Genomic DNA, 17,500 nt, shown 5'->3' with positions numbered 1-17,500 from the left:
AGACTGAGTTGGGCTCCTTCTTCACAGAGTATCTGCAGGTGATCAGATGAGTCTCTTTCAATAATCCACACTAAACAAAGCGTCCCTGAACTGAGTTTGATTGTGATTGTGTCACAGAATCAGCTGCTGACGAAGGGAATGGTGATTCTTCGAGATAAAATTCGCTTTTATGAAGGTAAGATGTCTGAATCATTTATTCATGAGGGTTCAAGTGTGATTGTGCGTCTCCATTCGTTAAAAACACGTGTTTAATGGATTTACATTTTTTGAGCTGATATGACCTTCAGAAGTATCTGTCCGCTCGTGTCACACTTCTCAATGTCCTTCATCACATCAGCTGTCTGTATCTGAAGGATCTTTTCTCTTGACTGAATGTCTGAAAGTGTGTTTGAATCATGTTTATGAAGTCAGTTCTCAGTCCTCCTGTAGAGAATCACATTAACTAGCACCAAACACAAACAACACAACATCTTCATCTTCATCTTCAACACTATATATGTTGATTTAGCAGATAAGACCTGTCAAATATCTGTCAAAAGGGTCAGTGACACTTGATTTTATATTCTGAGATCTAATGAAAAACATTCAGACGTCTGATAAAATAAATAAGCGATTTTTATTGAAAATGTAAAGAATTAGAATTTAGAATTAGTGGCTAAAAATGTCATTAGCTCAGTATAAAAACCATTACAGTTATGGTGTGTGTGTGTGTGTGTGTGTGTGTGTGTGTGTGTGTGTGCGTGTGTGTGTGTGTGTGTGTGTGTGTGCGTGTGTGTGTGTGTGCGTGCGTGTGTGTGTATGTGTGTGTGTGTGTGTGTGTGTGTGCGCAGGTCAGAAGCTGCTGGATTCTCTGGCAGAAACATGGGACTTCTTCTTCTGTGATGTTCTGTCCACACTGCAGGCCATCTTCTACCCCGTACAGGTACTTCAGTAACAGACGCGCTGGATACTTTTATTTTGCTGATAGAGCGATTCATTTGCACTGAACTCGTGAACAGAGTGTGTGTGTGTGTGTATGGATGAACTCATGGTATATTGGAGACTTTTGTGTGTGTGTGTGTGTGTGTGTGTGTGTGTGTGTTTAGGGGAAGGAGCCGTCCGTCCGTCAGCTGGCTCTGCTGCATTTCAGGAACATCATCACTCTGAACACAAAGCTGGATGATGCTCTGAGTCGCCCGCGCGCCCGTGTGCCGCCCTCCATCATTCAGATGCTGCTCATCCTGCAGGTGTGTGTGTGTGTGTGTGTGTGTGTGTTACAGAACAGATGGCTCCCATTTCCCAGCCACCCTTCAGAGACTTTTGTGTAAACAACCAGCAACGTCTTATCAGAAATGACTATAGATTTCCTGCGTCGACGCAGAGCTGAAACTGTCAGTTTTAAACGTACAGGAAGGAGTCACATGACAGATGTGTGTGCTTTAGTGTGCATGCGTGTGAACTGAGTGTCGTCTGTATGTGTGTTTGCTGTGTGCTCGCATCATCACTGCTGAGCTTTAGACTCTATGAGTGAAATATATCTACACATGACTGATGTTTTCATGTAAGGTGTGTGTGTTTCTGGTTTGAAGTTGTTTGTGGTCGTATTTCCTGTGTGTCGTTCTGCCTGCTGCATTTTAAAGGGGTCACATCTTTTTTTTTTTCTCTCTGCGGTCCAGTTGTCAAGGAGTTTTACTCCAAAAATAGTCAAGATTTTGTTTACGTTCAAGCCTTTCTGACCCTTCGATGTAACAGGTCAGTCGTCAGGGACAAACACAAGCTCAGCTTCAGTTTCAGTGCGTTCGACTCCAAGAGATCAAGGAATATTTATGGCCTTTAAAGATGTGATTGTTATCATGGCAAATCACAGCTACGAGTTTTCTGGGAGAAAATGTGAGAGATGTTTGGGGAACGGATGCTTCAAAGATTCGTTCTGAAGACGATTCTTCTGATCAGTCCTAATGAAGAGAGTCGATTCAGTCATTTGATTCAGTTGATGTGGTTCTGTGTGTCGTGTCGCAGGGGGTTCACGAGTCTAAAGGCGTGTCGAACGATTACTTGAAGCTGGAGTCTCTGGTGCAGAAGGTGGTGTCGCCGTATCTGGGAACACACGGGCTTTTCTCCAGCGACGGCTCCATCACGCAGTCCTCGTGTGTGCTGGGTGAGCAGATTCTCCTCATTAAACGCACACATACACTCTTAAAGGGGTAGTTCACCCAAAAATGAAAACTTTGTCATCATCTACTCTCCCTCACGTTGTTCCAAACCTGCATGAGTTTCTGAACGCACAAAAGAAGATATTTTGAAGAATGTTGGTAACCGGACAGTTGATGGACCCCATTGACTACTTTTTTTCCTACTGTGGAAGTCACAGGGTTCCTACGCGGTTTGGAAAAGTATGGAATTTGATTTGAGTAATTTCCAGGTCTGGAAAAGTATGGAAAAAAGAAATCAGAGTATGGAAAAATATTTGTGTTTCCAGACTATTGGCTCTATTCAGTTTTCTAATTTATCATACCTGCAAACTAGTCACTTTTTGGCAAAATTAGCCGTTTTGAATCAAAATACGTCATTTATGTGAATCGTTTAGATCCGAAGTGTTTTTTCGGGGCGAGTGTGTGCTTGTCACAGGATTCTCACAAGAATCGAAAATGGGCTACTTTCCCATAAACGAGTGAGTCGCAATCTTTCTTTGTGCTCTGTGGCATGATAGATCGCTGTAGCTCTCTTGAACCAACCATCTCATCCGCTTTACTAATTACAACACAAAATAAACATAAATGAACTTCCAAAGGTATGTTGAAATATGCAGTACAACTTACCGAAATCATGTCACATGCAATTGATCAATCAGTGTTTCAAATAAAATAGCTTGTAAAAATGTCACATTTAGCCTACCTCAGAAAAGCCATTAAATGTCCAAAAACTCGTTATTTAACTACAAAAATTAACTTTGAGAGGAGCATTTTGCTAAATATATGCACTATAGGGTATTGCATATTCATTGTATTTGTACTTAACATGTGCTTCGATATTGAATGTATAAATCCATTTTATGACAGCCACCATTTAAATGTTTAGCCTACATAAAAAAAGAGTAGAAAAATAATTGACATTAAAGATTTATTAAAAAATTATTATAAAAACTTCCTTATGTGTAATTTAGCCTATATGTAAGTAGCTTACAAATCCATTTGAACCTATTATTATAATGATGTACCAGCTGTGGTTCCCTGTACAGTTTACAGCATTGGTTGAGATTTTTTCTTTGAGGAAATTTGCCATGTACTGTACCTGATAGGCCCCAAATTAACAAATACTGAATCAAATCAAAATCAAATCGCAAGCTTCTGAATCAAAATCGCAATGAGTTGTGAAATTTGTCAATGCACAGCCCTAGTGCCAATTTATTTTTATTTATTTATTTATTTTTACTTGAAGCAAATGCTGTTTTTTCCATTTATGTTCTTGTCAGAGTGCACCAGAATGCTTCGTTTACATGTTGAAATCACAAAAATCTTCTCATGGGGGAGGATGCCCCCAGACCCCCCTACAACTATTTAGTTCATACACATCACTTTTTCACCTCTCTTCACTTTGCACGTATGTTTAGAAAGTTCTACATTACTAAAATATTACAGAAACTATCATATTCCACTTGTTTAGGCTACTCTATAGAAATGCTTCGATACCAACAACTAATACCGACAACAGAGCAAACACTGACCAGAATGGATAAATCACAGAAGGATGTCTATAAAGTAAATGTATCGATTTAATAGAGAAATTAAATATTTACACTTATGTAGGGAGTGGTAGGGTCGGAAAGGGAAACAAACTAAGTCACTATGCTACCCTGTTAAACAGGGAATATATTAGTACTTGTAGATTAATCCCCAACAAAAGTCACACAGGTACGTAGTTTTTAGAAGAGAAGGGCCTAGACGTGATTACTAAATACAAAACTTCAACAATCAAACACTAATTTAAAAATCACTAAAAGACTGTAGGACCCGGACTACAAACATGTAAAAGAGAAAACATAGAAAAGGAGACCGAGGCTTACCAATGGCAGAAATCGTTTGGAAGGAGGTCTGGAAATTTGAGTATGGAAAAGTATGGAATTTTGAAATGGAAAATGTGTAGGAACCCTGAAGTCAATGGGGTCCATCAACTGTCCGGTTACCAACATTCTTTAAAATATCTTCTTTTGTGTTCTGAAGATGAAAGTCTTACGGGTTTGAACGACATGAGGGAGAGTAAATGTTGACAGAATTTACATTTTTGGGTGAACGATTCCTTTAAGAACTGATCACTGAAAGGTTCTTGTGGAACCGGCACCGCTGAGGAACCCCCTGTATCTTTAAGAGTGTGGATCAGTTGTTTGTTCTCCTCAGAGAAGCGGCTCTTGAGGCGATGGCCGCGCTCCAGCGACTCTCCAGCGAAGAACCTCGTGGTTCGCTCAAAGAGCTACAACATCCCCATGCTGACGCCGGTGGCCGAATACGACCCCGAGAGCATCGCGGCGGCCGGCGTGGGAATCCGTCGCCATTCCGTATGTCAGATGACCTCCTTCGCAGAAGAGCCCGCATTCACAGAGGCGCCGCCCAGCCCGCCGACGGACGTCTGTGAAGATCCGGGCCGTGACGGACGGGTGGAGCGCCAGCCACCGCCTCCGTCTCCACCCATATTCCCCGAGCTCGGCCCCGGCGGAGGACAGGAGGCGGGATCGGAGCGGGACGCATCCTCCCTCCCGAGCTGCTCCTCCAGTCCAGAGACCATCGTGGATCAGATCCTGGAGTCTCTGGACTCGGACACCGAGGGAATATTCATCGACTTCCGCCGACAGCGTTCCAGCTCGTCTGATTTCAGCCGGGAGAGTGAGAGCGTGGCGTGACCCTTGACCTCCTGACAACACGCCACTGAAGAAAGATTGTTGAATTATGGGCCTTTGTTTCTTGAGTGTGTTCAGAATAGCAGACTACCATACTACTGTAGTTCTGCCGTCTCACTCATGTTGTGTTCAGGTCATTTTTCTCAGTTTTGGAGTGAATTTTTTCACTGGAGCTTATTGACCTCAAAGAACTGAGGCGCATGAGCTCACATGATCAGTCAGATCCAAAAAGAAACACAAAACCTGTGCCAACCGAAAGGAAACGAGTTGATTTGGCGAACACACATCATAATGAGAGATTTATAAGCAATTTTTTGTAGGCCAGTCATTTTTGACCCAGAACACCACAAGTGTTACAAGGTGGAAAAAACACCCCAAAAAAGTAAAAATTAATCAAAATTGTTTAGGGAAGTTTGTGATAGTTTTCAGTCCAAATCAATAACATTAACAGATCCTCCTTGATTCTGATTTAACAGTCTGTGTGACGATTTTCCGCTAAATTGGATTAATTGTGCAAAGTGACTCTTGTATTTCCAAGATGATGAAAGACTCTAAAGTTCACGGATCTAATGGACTAATGAACACAACTGTAACGATTCAAAAAGTTCAATATTTATGGGATTAAATAATTGTAAATAATTTTATTCAGTGGCACTAGTCTTAAAGTATTTTTCAATAAAACATTACTTCAGAAAAGACAAGAATAGAGTCAGTAACAAAAATGAAAAACAGAAATTTGAAGCAATAAAGGGAACAAAAAGTGCTTGAAGTTTTTCCTAGAATGTCATTAAAGCTGCTGACGTTGTCCAGACGAGAGCAGCGATTTCCTCTTTTCCCTGTCCAGTTGAGATTTATTAAAGGGTTCGTTCACCCAAAAATGAAAATTCTGTCATCATTTACTCGTATTGGCTTCATTTACACGGCTAGATCTGATCAGGCACAGATGCGTTCTGATGCTTCATGTTTACGGTCCGTATGAAACGAGTGTCTGCGTTCACTCGCGTCACGTGTCACGATCAGAGCGATTGATTCGGCACTAGCTGAGACTTACACGTATGTTTGTATCATTTTAGTGTTTTGATGTCGCTAGCACAGCATCAGTATGCTAGTTCTCCATTCTGAACACGTCTTTCTTTAATATTCTTTTGTTTATTGTTTTTGAGTTTCTCATGGAACAAGGTACGAACCTCATGAACAGATTTAAGTGTTTTGTTTTTTTGCAAAAGTAATATCAATTTTTAAAGACATTTTTCAGGAGAAACCATTTCATTCATGGATTCTGCAGCATGATTTTTTCATCAGTTTGTAAACAACATGAAAGTTTTTGAAAACGTTCACAGTCGTGGATGTTTTGAATGACCCTGCCTTAGATTTTACTGTGCAGATTACTATTTTTATTGCAATTGTAATTTTAAGTAAAAGAATATTTTACTGGTGATTTGACCAAGTTTGTCCTTTTTTGCCACTTGATGTTGGAGTGACGTAGATCAGTGTTTAAGAGCCGAGGCTGGAGTTTCTGCCCTCAGGAGCCGGAAGAGTCCAGCTGAGATTCTGCTCAGGTCAGTCCAGATGGTTTCAGGCAGTCATGCACTAGTTGACACACAAGCAGGCGTTCAGTTTCTGACTGATGTGTGGGTGAACAGGAACAATAGCCGTTCTATTAGACTCCTTCGAGCCCAACATCTGATCTACATGGACACTTCGAGGAACATTAATTTATGGGTAGATCTTCATCCGAAACGTTCAGTTCTTCATTATACGTGCAGTTTTTATGAGCCGAGCTCATGTTAATGTACACGGATAGTCATAAACAGCAGGAGTGTTTCAGGGAACTGGTTTGTTGAAAAAGCTTAACTAACCACATACAGCACATTCCTGGTCAGTTAGCAGATGGTTGAAGCACCTGATCAGTTTTTAGCTCCTAAAGAAGTTTGAACGGCAACAGACACTTTTCATGAGAGGTTTATTTGTACAGTAAGTGACGCCAGAGTCTCGTGAAATCTGGCTGTACCTTCATACAATCAGTGGAAAACTGAGAAAAGAAACCGTGCCGCCAAACGTTTGACATTCATAGAAACTAGAAACAGAAGATTCTCTGAAAAGCAAACAAGACATTCAATTTCTCCATTTCCTCAAATAGTGTTTCTTTGTAACAGAACATTTTCCCTCCATGAACAGAAATATGGATCTATATGAATCAAACCCAAAACAGGCAAAAATAAAATCACGACAAAAACAAAAACAAAGTATAACTCTGTCTGTCCTCTTTACAAACCAGAGTTCAGAGAGTCTCTAATACATTCATGTCCAGCAAAAAACAGACAAACACAAAAATAAACACTTTGGTCGTTACACCGTCTGTCGCAAACAAAAACACAACGTCTAAACGCTTTTGACTTTGAAACATGTAACATTTTCTGCTGTAAAGTGCACATCTTGAGGCTTTCCAAACTGCTGACACACACACACACACACACACACACACACTCGAGTGTGTTACTGCAGACTCCGTGTGATCAGACGCAGCAATGTTCATTTTAACGGACACTTGAATATAAAACATGGAGCTGAAAAACTCAACTGAGCTTCTGCAAACCAGATTCAACAAATGAAAATTCACACGCATACATAAACACGTGTGCGTGTGTGTGTGTGTGTGTGTGTGTGTGTGTGTGTGTGTGTACGTCAGTTTCATCCGTTCATCACGTCCTGATGGGTGTTTTTCTCTTCAAACTCTCGGTTTCAGTAACGCACAGCAGTCTTAAATATCACAGACTGCGAAACACAAGCACAACTGCTGCAGCTTTTCCTATGAGAACGTCACATCCCGAGCTAAAATAATACTTAAAATAATTGTAACAGCTAAAACAAATACTTGAGAATAAAAAAGAAACACTGAAAGGGTAAAATAAATAGCTGAATTGCACAAGCACTCTGATATGACCTAACAGGGTCAAGAGTTCATGGTCAGGAAGCCCCTGTCGCGGGGAAACGGCGCCACCGTGTGTCGGACACGAGCAGCGTCGCCTCGGGAAGCTGAAATCACTCAGATTTTCGCCGTCATGACTTGATCTTCCACAGCTGTGAAGGAAACACACAGACGGTCAATGAAGCGGCAGCATTCACAGAGACGCACAGAAGCGATGCGCGGCGTCGGCTCTGACCTTCAGGTTGAAGCCCAGCAGGTCACTGATGACCCCCGACACGGCCGACAGGATGACCACCTGAGTGATGTTGTACAGCAGAGGGTTCATGGTCAGACCGTACAGTCGAAACGGAGCGTCCAACTCCTGCGGGACACAAACACAGTCAGCGGCGCGCTTCAGTGTCGGTACGATCGCATTCGCACGGGTTTTATTCTGCATACCTTCAGTAATTTGGTGGCCAGTTTGAGGACGTTGTTGACCAGAGTCAGTTCTTCTTTCTTATTTGGTTTCTTCTCCATTTTCAAGTACAAATTAATCTGAATCAGAGAAACACAGATTAGGCTCTGCGATATGTGCGTGTTTTTACAATCACTGTAAAATATTACGTTTATTTTCCAGCGGCTGCAATTGATTCAAGTACAATAAAAAAATTACTGGCGTTTTGTGTGAATTCAGGGATGGAAAATATTGACGGTCAAAGTTTGGAATAATTAAGATTTCAAAATGTTTTTGAAAAGTCTCTTCTGCTCATAAAGGGATTTGTTTGATTGGAAATACATAAAAACAGTGAAATATTATATTATGAAATAATGTGAATATAATAATAATAGTGAAATAATATATTATTACTGCTTCATATTTTGTGGAAACTGATGTTTGTTTTTATCTTTCAGGATTCTTTGAATAGAAAGTTCAAAAGAACAGTATTTAATTGAAACAGAATCATAAATGTCTTTACTGTCACTTTTGATCAATTTAATGCGTCCTTGATGAAGAAAAAAAAGTATTAATTCATATTACAGTAGTCGACATTTGAAGTGGATCAAAGCTGTCCTAAAGCCTTCTTCTTATGACAACTTTGAACTTTTCTGATCCACTTCAAATGTTGACTACTGTATATTTTGTAAAAAATAAAAATCTGACTGCCAAATTTTTGAATTATAATGTATGACGGTTTCCACAGAAATCTGAAGCAGCACAACTGTTTTCAACATTGATAATAATCTTAAATGTTTCTTGAGCAGCAAATCATCATATCAGAATGATTTCTGAAGGATCATGTGACACTGAAGACTGGAGTAATGATGCTGAAAATTCAGCTTTGATCACAGGATATAAATTACACTTTACTATATATTCACATAGAAAACAGCTGATTTACAGTGGAATAATATTTCACTATTTTACTGTATTTTTGATCAAATAACTGCCGCTCTTTCAAAAACATCTTAATGATTCTAAATTTTGAGCAGCAGTTCAAGTACAAATCAACAGTCAGACGCGGCCTGATGCAGCGCACCTGTTCTGTCAGTAAGATGGAGGTGTTGCTGTATTTCTTGCTGGTCTCGGAGCCCAGCGTGACGAACCGCAGCAGGTACAGCGAGAGCGACGCGCACCAGATCACCAGCTCCCAGTTATAATGAAACTCCAGGAACGTCTCGTGAACGTGAAGCAGCTGCAGGACAAACTCTGATCAGCATTGGAAACATGTCAGTCGTGGTACAAATACATGGAGCTCGTCCAGCGACTGACCTGAGCACAGCAGATGAAAACCACCGAGAGCGTGAGAAGAAACGCAGAGGAGACGATCACGTCCACAGAGCGCTGAGGGCCGCGCCGCTGCAGAGAGAGAGAGAGAGAGAGAGAGAGAGAGAGGGGTCTGAGCTAATGCTGCTTCCACGAGCCTGTTTTCATGTGAATTTTTGAATATGGCAGGATATAAATGCCAAGATGCACAAAATGCATGTGCATTTGAACTCATTCAACTGAAGCAGATCAAATTTTTTTTTTATCTGATAAGAAAACATGCACAAACTACGATGGAAACACATTTACCACATAAATCCCTCAAAACCTCATGTGACTTGTGATTGTGAAGCAGAGGTTGTGATTGAATAACTGGACTAACCAGTGGACCAATCACATCGCAGCATCTCAAATGTTGGTTTGGTGGTTCTGAAACGCCTGAGTCAAAGTCTGTCATCAGAATGATTTGGTTTAATTCCCTCCAGGAGCGTCTCACACGACTGTGTTCCCAAACACCAGCATCCGAACGCAAGATCACATGACAGCGTTTATTGTGTTTCGCCTGACGCTCTGAGACCAACTCATTTATGATGGAGGAGAAAAGAGCTCGATTGCAGAAAATTACATTTTTATTACTGATATTTTGCACCAGTTTCCCGGGAAGTGATGATTTTGTTCTCTTGAACGCATGGGATGGAAATGCTGCTTTATGCCATATTCCACTTTTGTGCACAAATTAAATTCGCACCTTTGGATGGAAACAATTGGATGTCATCAGTGTCTCATAAAGGGCAAAACTCAAGCTTCTGTACCTTCAGGTAAGAACGCAGCGACAGCCACATCTTGATGTTCTGCACCTTCTTCAGACGGAAATGAGGGACTTCAGATTTTCTGGCTCTCCGCGCCGACGTCAGGTGACCAAACAGCTTCGCAAACAACAGCCGCTGAAAAACCAGAGAAACCAGAGAGTCAGAGAAACGCTGCGAGACGCTGTGGAGGAAAGCTGTGGGTTCACACTCACCTGCTTGTACGTTCTCTCGGCGACACTGAGCAGGAAGAAGAACAGCCAGATGAGACACACGCGCACCACGAAGCTCACGCTCACCATGCCGATCACCAGGATGTCGGTGGAGCCGATGGCGATGGACAGGATCTCGCCGGCCGAGAGAGACGCCAGCTGCTCCAGGTCTTTGTACTGGAACAGTCTAAACGCAAATGGAGTCAAGCCCAGCGTCACGGACACCAGATAGCCAAATATCTGATAGCCAATCCCTGGAGTGTAGAGATTCACCTGCGGGCCGAGAGAAGACATGTAATCATGTATGTCTGTCAGCTCACTGCACTCAACCTTCATCTGATTCAAACTCACTCTGTTCATGATCATGCCGCTGATCTCCAGCACAGACATGTCCGCTTTCTTGCACTCGTTTCCTTCCCACACGATGGCGCTGACGCGCTCCAGGCCCGGGTTGGAGCTGTGAAGCCACGGCACATGACCCTTCAGACACAAACATATCAATCACGTTTACTGCAACACGTCTAAATCAGCGACGCTTCAGGTGACGCCCGGCTGCGCTTTTTACAATGCAAATGAAATACAACATGAATGAAGTACAAATGAAGAGATTGTTCTTGAGATTCTGTCCCTCCATTCAGTCGCTCTAAAACATTCATGAAGAGACACGACTGCTTTATGATCAACAGATTTAATTTAGGCTTTGATGCAAAAAAACAAACCTCATTTGTTCTCATGCGTTTTTATCTTACGGACAAGTATACTTTGAAAGGCTCACGCACAACCGTGCACGAGACGGAGCGGAACACGGAAAATGAAGTACGCCTGTGCCTCAACGCACCTGATGAAACGGGTCGTCTCTGAACTCTTTCTTGGAGGCGGAACAGACCGCGGATCCGTCGGCGTCCGTCTCACTGGTGCAGGACGAGTGGCACTCGGCGCAGTGCAGGAAATCTTCCCACAGCACGTCCTCCGTCTCCGACTCGTGCCGCGTGCTCTCCGAGTCCTGCGTCCGTGAGCTGGAGCAGCGGGAACTGCAGCTTGTGCCGGATTTGAGCGTCTCCTGAGACACGAGGAGACAAATAAAGGAGGCTGTGCTTTTATGGAAACCCTGTGTGTGTGTGTGTGTGTGTGTGTGTGTGTGTGTGTTACCTCAGCAGTGTAGTGCTTCTTGTAGTGTGGTGCTTTTCTGTTGCGCAGTGTGCAGTCGCTGTTCTTGCGCTCCGTTCCCCTTCGGAGGGCGCTGTAGTTCTCTGGATCTTCTTCACTGGACGCTTCATCAGACATGTTCTCCACACCGCGAGGAGCCGCGGCCTCAGGCAGACACTAACAAGCACAAAACGGGCGTCGGTCACGGCTCTGCGTACATTCACACTCATTCATTCATTCGGCGGGTCTGAGGCGAGCGTACCTTCCCCGCGGGCGGCAGGATCAGGGTGTTCCTGGTGTGCGGGACGGTCCAGTGCGGCTCTTCGGAGCGCAGCAGCTCGCAGTGCGGCTCGTGCAGCTGTAAACCCTCCTCGCTGCTTTTGCTGGTGATGCGTCCATCCAGAGACACGTATCCGTTGTCCGTCTCGGTGGACTTATCGATAGACAGCTTGGACTTTTTAGACCTGATGGGATGAGAACGGGTTCGACTGAAGCATGTGCAGCTGATTCTGTTCCCAGCGTGTGGAAGCGCTACTCTAGTCCTCAATCAATCTTGGCGGTAGGGAGTGAATTGGTTTCTAGAGACAGTGACATTTGTGATTTTGGGAAAAGTGCTGCACGGAGCAAATGGAATAAAATGGCTACAAAATCCCTAGTGAGCAACACTATGACAAAACCTCTGGAAAACAAAGTCCTCAATTCAGGTGTAAAATTTGATCAAGGTGACAGATGGTTTTAGGAAAGGGATGTTGTAGCCAGGAAAAGATTCTAAGAGGAAATAAGAAAGAGAGAGAGAGAGAAATACACACCCCGCTTTAAAGATATCATGCCAGAACTCTCTGAAGAAGGCGACGAGGCCGCGTGAGCCGGCAGACAGCGAGCCCTGCGGCGCCCCCTCCTGCGTGTTATCGGTAGTGCTAGAGCCGTCGCCTTCTCTATGAATGTCCAAATGAGCGGCTTTCCTCAACTTCCTTTAGCGAGAGACAGTAAAAGTGCAGAATACTTAGAAAAGTCAAAACAGGGCGAACTTTGGCCTCAAAGATCAGGGCGCTTGATTCCCAAAGTCAAGAGGAGAAGCCTGAAAGAGACGCCGACTTAGCCGAGATGATGCAACTGAGCATTAAATGATTCATTTTGATTGAAGATTTAGTGAATTTATTTCTGTTCATGCTTCTGGAATATGATCATTTGTGCTTGTTATTGTTATTTATTTAAATGATGCGCCAACACGATTTTCATGAATTCAGCAGCATCATCTCAACTGATTTCATCATCAGTGTTCACTGTCTGACCTCTGGCTTCAAAAGAAAACATACAGGAGCATTAAAGACGCTTCTGCTGACGAGAGGAGAGTCTGACCTGCGCCGCTTCCCGCTGCTGCTTCCGCCGCTGGATTTGGGAGTGTGTGTGGAGACGATCTGGCAGTGAACGGTTCCTAACAGCAGCATCAGCCAGATGGCGCCAAACACCTCTGTGACGGGGACGCTGTGAGTACTGGAGACGCTGAAGAACAGCAGCGCTGCGACCACTGCAACACACACACACACACATGAAGAGAACATGAATTATCCAGTCCAGCTATCGTATAAATATATATCGTTAGGACAGTAAAATAAACGTAGCTATTAAGGGGACATGAAACACTAGATGTAGTTTGGATAATTTACACTTATTTCCACTCTAAATATTCTTACAGCTCGAACACTGTCAGTGAAGCTGGATTAAAATATTAGTCATTTCAAAATAATAGAAGTTTCATCTTTCCAACAAATGAAGCGCCATCTTGTCCCTTACATAAAATGTGACGTGATGATTATGAAGTTGGTTTCCTCGGACGTCCTACACTAGTTCACATTAGTGATAACGCTAACAATAACTGATTTAATGTAGTCTTTTATACATGTATGAGCATGACATCCTCAAAAAAACATGAGCAGGATAAAATAAGAAAGCCCAGACGGCAGTGAATACGGCTTCACTTCAACAGTGACAAACATGGTTTACTTTAGATTTCCATAGAGTAAATTAATTTACTTATCAAATCTACTATCTTGGGTTAGATCACGCACACCTTGTTCTCTTTAATAACCTATAAAAACAAAAGCACTTGAACTCCACCCAGATTCATTTACACACAAAAACAAATGACAGCGACCTCACTGACGTGAGACAGGTTTCCTGAACACACCACATGTTAATCACAGGCGTTCACACACACACACACACCTGACCAAAATAGACATCGCAATGCAGTCATTCTGCCTGGCGTTTGTCTCATCTCTATACAGACGTCACTCAGAGTAATTAATGCCACACCCTATATTTGTCAACAGTCCCATGACATCAAGCGACAGTATCTGAAGCGACGCTCACCCTGCAGCAGGTAGAGAGACAGCAGCAGGTAGAAGATGGCTCTCGACGTCACCTGAATCCACCAGCGGAAGAAGAAGGGGAAGAAAACAACCCTGACGATGCCCTTCCGGGTCAGAGCGGTCCACGGGCTCTCGGGCTTCGCTTTAGCAAACGCAGAACCTGACGAATAAAAACAAGACTGGTCACATGATGACCTCGTTGACCTGTGAAGCAGGACTGAAAGAAAATATGAAATCAAATCAGACGTCAACGTGTGCGTCACTGACCTCTGACCAGATCCACGTCAATCAGGTCCGGCTTCACGTGACCCGTCTTCTTCGGTTTGTTCCTCAGACCCTACAGACAGACAGACTGACGCTCATCAGAGAGAGACTGACACGCCGTCGTCTTCTTCAGCAGGTCATCATGCGTGTCAGCACATGTCATGTGAGTTTAATTAGTGAATTCATGAGCAGAGCGCAATAAAACACCAACGTTCAGCAGCTCTTTCAGTCACACTCACATTTAATATGACAGATTATTAGGAATTTAAAACTGGATTTTCTTTATATGAAGAGCTCAAAACAACAAACTCAATGTTAATGATCTCGAGCGACCTCCGAACGATGCGTGATGTGCTCTATTAAGGGTTCAGTCATGTGCTCTATTAAGGGTTCAGAGCTGCTGTTACACGCCTTCATCAGTTTCCTGTTGCACTGTAACCAGAGATCAGCGTAACGCGGCCCTTCTTCTGTTAATAACCAGCTGTAAACACTCAACGACAACAACAGACATTCAAACTGATGGTTACTGATCTAAAGATCACACTACATTTCTTCTGTCCCTCCTTCCTTCAGACCATGTGATCTTCCCCTGACAAAGAACAAGTTAAAGTCGGTCTGGTGAGCGGCTCAGACGCACGGCTCTCTCCTATCCAGTCTTTATTCTATCAAAATAAAAGGCAGAAACACCAAAATATCACTTAAAAAAAGAACGAGTTCAAAACTTCAAATACAAAAGGAATAAAGACGAAAAGCCAATATACTTTTTTTTTAATCTGTTCTATAAAAACTGTAACTGATTCAGGCCTGACTTTATTAAAAATCTTTTTGATTTCCTCTGTCCAATAAAGTAAGATTCAGAGACGCTCGCATACGCTGCTGATGGCAGCAATCGTGTTTTCTCTGTCAGAGACTGACTCGAGTCATCACGACATCATCGTCATGACACAAATAAAAGAAATCATTATGAAAGGGATCGTTCAGACTCTGAATTCTCATTGGATGAACCACATTCAGAGCTGCAGTACAGATAACCCAGATAACCCTAACCATCCTCTACTGATCCGCCAACTTCACTTTTGCACTCAGAAGAATTTCACTTGTTATTGATCATTTGTAGTTGCTGTACTTTGCCACATTTGAGATGGTTTCAGGATCTCGGCAAAATGACTGATCTAAACACGTGGCGAATCAGAGACCGGCTGCTCGTTTATTCCTCGTTTTTTCTTTACTCTTCTGAGCTGACTCAGACTTTCTGCAGTCTTTATTTTTGTCTGTCTAGCCCTCGTTACGTAAGACATTCGGCCACACGTGAGTCACAGCGCAACCGGTCACAGCAACACAAACACAAACAATCTGACTGCAGATCCACTCTTAAGAGCTGCTGCCATCTGCAAAAACACACGCCGTCATCTTCATCATCGTCTTCATCAGCGAGGAGTTTAATGTCTGCCTCGGTTCATCTCAGTAAATGACAGTCGTTATGATGTGACCTTGTCTAAACATGCTCTTATACACACAGAAACAAGCATCCAGTCGTGTGAACACATCAAGGCCAGTCTGACAAACGCACACGCAGCGCCACCTACAGGCTGAGAGCGGCAGCGGTACTCACCCGTCTGATAAACTGCTCGAGGTGAGAGGAGATAGATAGAGCGAGAGACGATTAAGAGGAAGAAGAAAGAACTACACACACTTACACACACATACACACACACTCTCTCACACACACACTCTCTCTCACTCACACACACAAACTCTCTCACACACACTCACACACACACACACACTCACACACACACACACACACACACACACACACACACACTCTCTCTCACTCACTCACACACACTCACACACACACTCACTCACATATACACACACACTCTCTCTCACTCACTCACACACACACACACACACACTCTCTCTCACTCACACACACACACACACTCACACACACACACACACACACACACACACACACACACACACACACACACACACTCTCTCTCACTCACTCACACACACTCACACACACACTCACTCACATATACACACACACTCTCTCTCACTCACTCACACACACACACACACACTCTCTCTCACACACACACACTCAGAATGGCCCGAATGAGCAGGCGGAGGCGTGAAGTAAAGGCGTCACGGTCACGTTACCTTGATCTCTCGCTGTTCCACGGATTTCTCCCATATCTGCTGGTCATACGCACCGATCTGACAGACAGACAGAAGAGAGACAGACAGGTTAACATCCACATCGCTCAGAGTCAGTCACGTTCATACAGACACACACACACACACACAGGTCATGTGCTCGCTGTATGTTTAATGAGTCTAAACTCGTGAATTATTGAGTCTTTTCCACTGTGTGTCATGTGACTTCAGTCCAGTGTCACCGTCTTCACCTCTAGTGTGCAAATGACACCGTGCTGCGGTACTTATCGCCCCCGGCAACAATCGGACCAATCAGAGCTGCTGCGGCTCATGGATCACATACATTTACACTCATGTTTCCACGGATCTACGGAAACTCCCTCTGCACTTTATTAACCATCAGCTGCATAAACCCGTGTGATGACGACTAACGTAACGAGCTCCGGGTTACAGCGCGAAACTGACCGTCAGAGTCGTGATCGATCACTGCGTTTGAACCCACACTAAACAGTCATGACGAGTGTGTGTGTGTGTGTGTGTGTGTGTGTGTGTGTGTGTGTGTGTGTGCGTGTGTGAGATGAAGGCTGATTCTGCTATTTTTTTCTAGGTACTTCTGTAATATCAGTCTGAGCTGCAGTGTAGGACACACACACACTCACACACACACACACACACACACACACACAGATTTTCTCTTCTTCAGTGTTCAGCTCAGAGGAAATTACATCACATACCTGCTGCTATGACAACACAACACCCAGCAGGCAACAGTGCAGAGAGTCTCGTCTGATACTGACAGAACAGAGTCCTAGTGTGTGAGTGTGTGTGAGTGTGTATGTGTGTGTGAGTGTGTGTGTGAGTGTATGTTGTAAGCGTGGCCACATAATGAGGGGATATTTATACTGCTGTGAATTATTTTTATTAATCATATAAGACAGATGTTTTGTATATAAGTTTTCCCTGTGTTTTATTGCCCGGAAATGTGTGA

At 43.4% G+C, this 17,500-nt stretch overlaps 2 protein-coding genes across 21 annotated transcripts in view; one reads left to right on the top strand and one right to left on the bottom strand.

Annotated features, from left to right (window-relative positions):
* Positions 1-7,105, top strand: part of prr5b (proline rich 5b (renal)) — a 13,201-nt gene extending 6,096 nt beyond the window's left edge. For all 5 annotated transcript variants that reach the window (XM_048156196.1, XM_048156197.1, XM_048156195.1 and 2 more), the window contains 6 exons: positions 1-38; positions 118-175; positions 831-922; positions 1,086-1,226; positions 1,999-2,137; positions 4,374-7,105. The exon at positions 1-38 is cut by the window's left edge and continues 11 nt beyond it. In XM_048156196.1, the coding sequence (XP_048012153.1) occupies positions 1-38; positions 118-175; positions 831-922; positions 1,086-1,226; positions 1,999-2,137; positions 4,374-4,873 (968 nt within the window). In that variant the 3' untranslated portion in view covers positions 4,874-7,105. The remainder of the gene's footprint in view (positions 39-117; positions 176-830; positions 923-1,085; positions 1,227-1,998; positions 2,138-4,373) is intronic.
* Positions 6,817-17,500, bottom strand: part of phtf2 (putative homeodomain transcription factor 2) — a 14,985-nt gene continuing 4,301 nt past the window's right edge. For 7 of the 16 annotated variants that reach the window (XM_048156176.1, XM_048156178.1, XM_048156177.1 and 4 more), the window contains 17 exons: positions 16,516-16,572; positions 15,956-15,967; positions 14,347-14,416; positions 14,081-14,239; positions 13,067-13,235; positions 12,517-12,678; positions 11,970-12,171; positions 11,711-11,884; positions 11,400-11,621; positions 10,913-11,041; positions 10,565-10,834; positions 10,356-10,487; positions 9,550-9,636; positions 9,317-9,472; positions 8,238-8,333; positions 8,035-8,160; positions 6,817-7,951 (listed from right to left, as the gene is read on the bottom strand). In XM_048156176.1, the coding sequence (XP_048012133.1) occupies positions 7,931-7,951; positions 8,035-8,160; positions 8,238-8,333; positions 9,317-9,472; positions 9,550-9,636; positions 10,356-10,487; positions 10,565-10,834; positions 10,913-11,041; positions 11,400-11,621; positions 11,711-11,884; positions 11,970-12,171; positions 12,517-12,678; positions 13,067-13,235; positions 14,081-14,239; positions 14,347-14,416; positions 15,956-15,967; positions 16,516-16,572 (2,244 nt within the window). In that variant the 3' untranslated portion in view covers positions 6,817-7,930. The remainder of the gene's footprint in view (positions 7,952-8,034; positions 8,161-8,237; positions 8,334-9,316; positions 9,473-9,549; positions 9,637-10,355; positions 10,488-10,564; positions 10,835-10,912; positions 11,042-11,399; positions 11,622-11,710; positions 11,885-11,969; positions 12,172-12,516; positions 12,679-13,066; positions 13,236-14,080; positions 14,240-14,346; positions 14,417-15,955; positions 15,968-16,515; positions 16,573-17,500) is intronic. The other 9 variants (XM_048156187.1, XM_048156188.1, XM_048156186.1 and 6 more) reach the window with 3 other exon arrangements.

Source organism: Megalobrama amblycephala, linkage group LG14 (assembly GCF_018812025.1).
Source record: "Megalobrama amblycephala isolate DHTTF-2021 linkage group LG14, ASM1881202v1, whole genome shotgun sequence".
Classification (NCBI taxonomy): Eukaryota; Metazoa; Chordata; class Actinopteri; order Cypriniformes; family Xenocyprididae; genus Megalobrama; species Megalobrama amblycephala.
The sequence above is the reverse complement of the archived record's forward strand: the minus strand, read 5'-3'. Positions and strand labels throughout refer to the sequence as shown.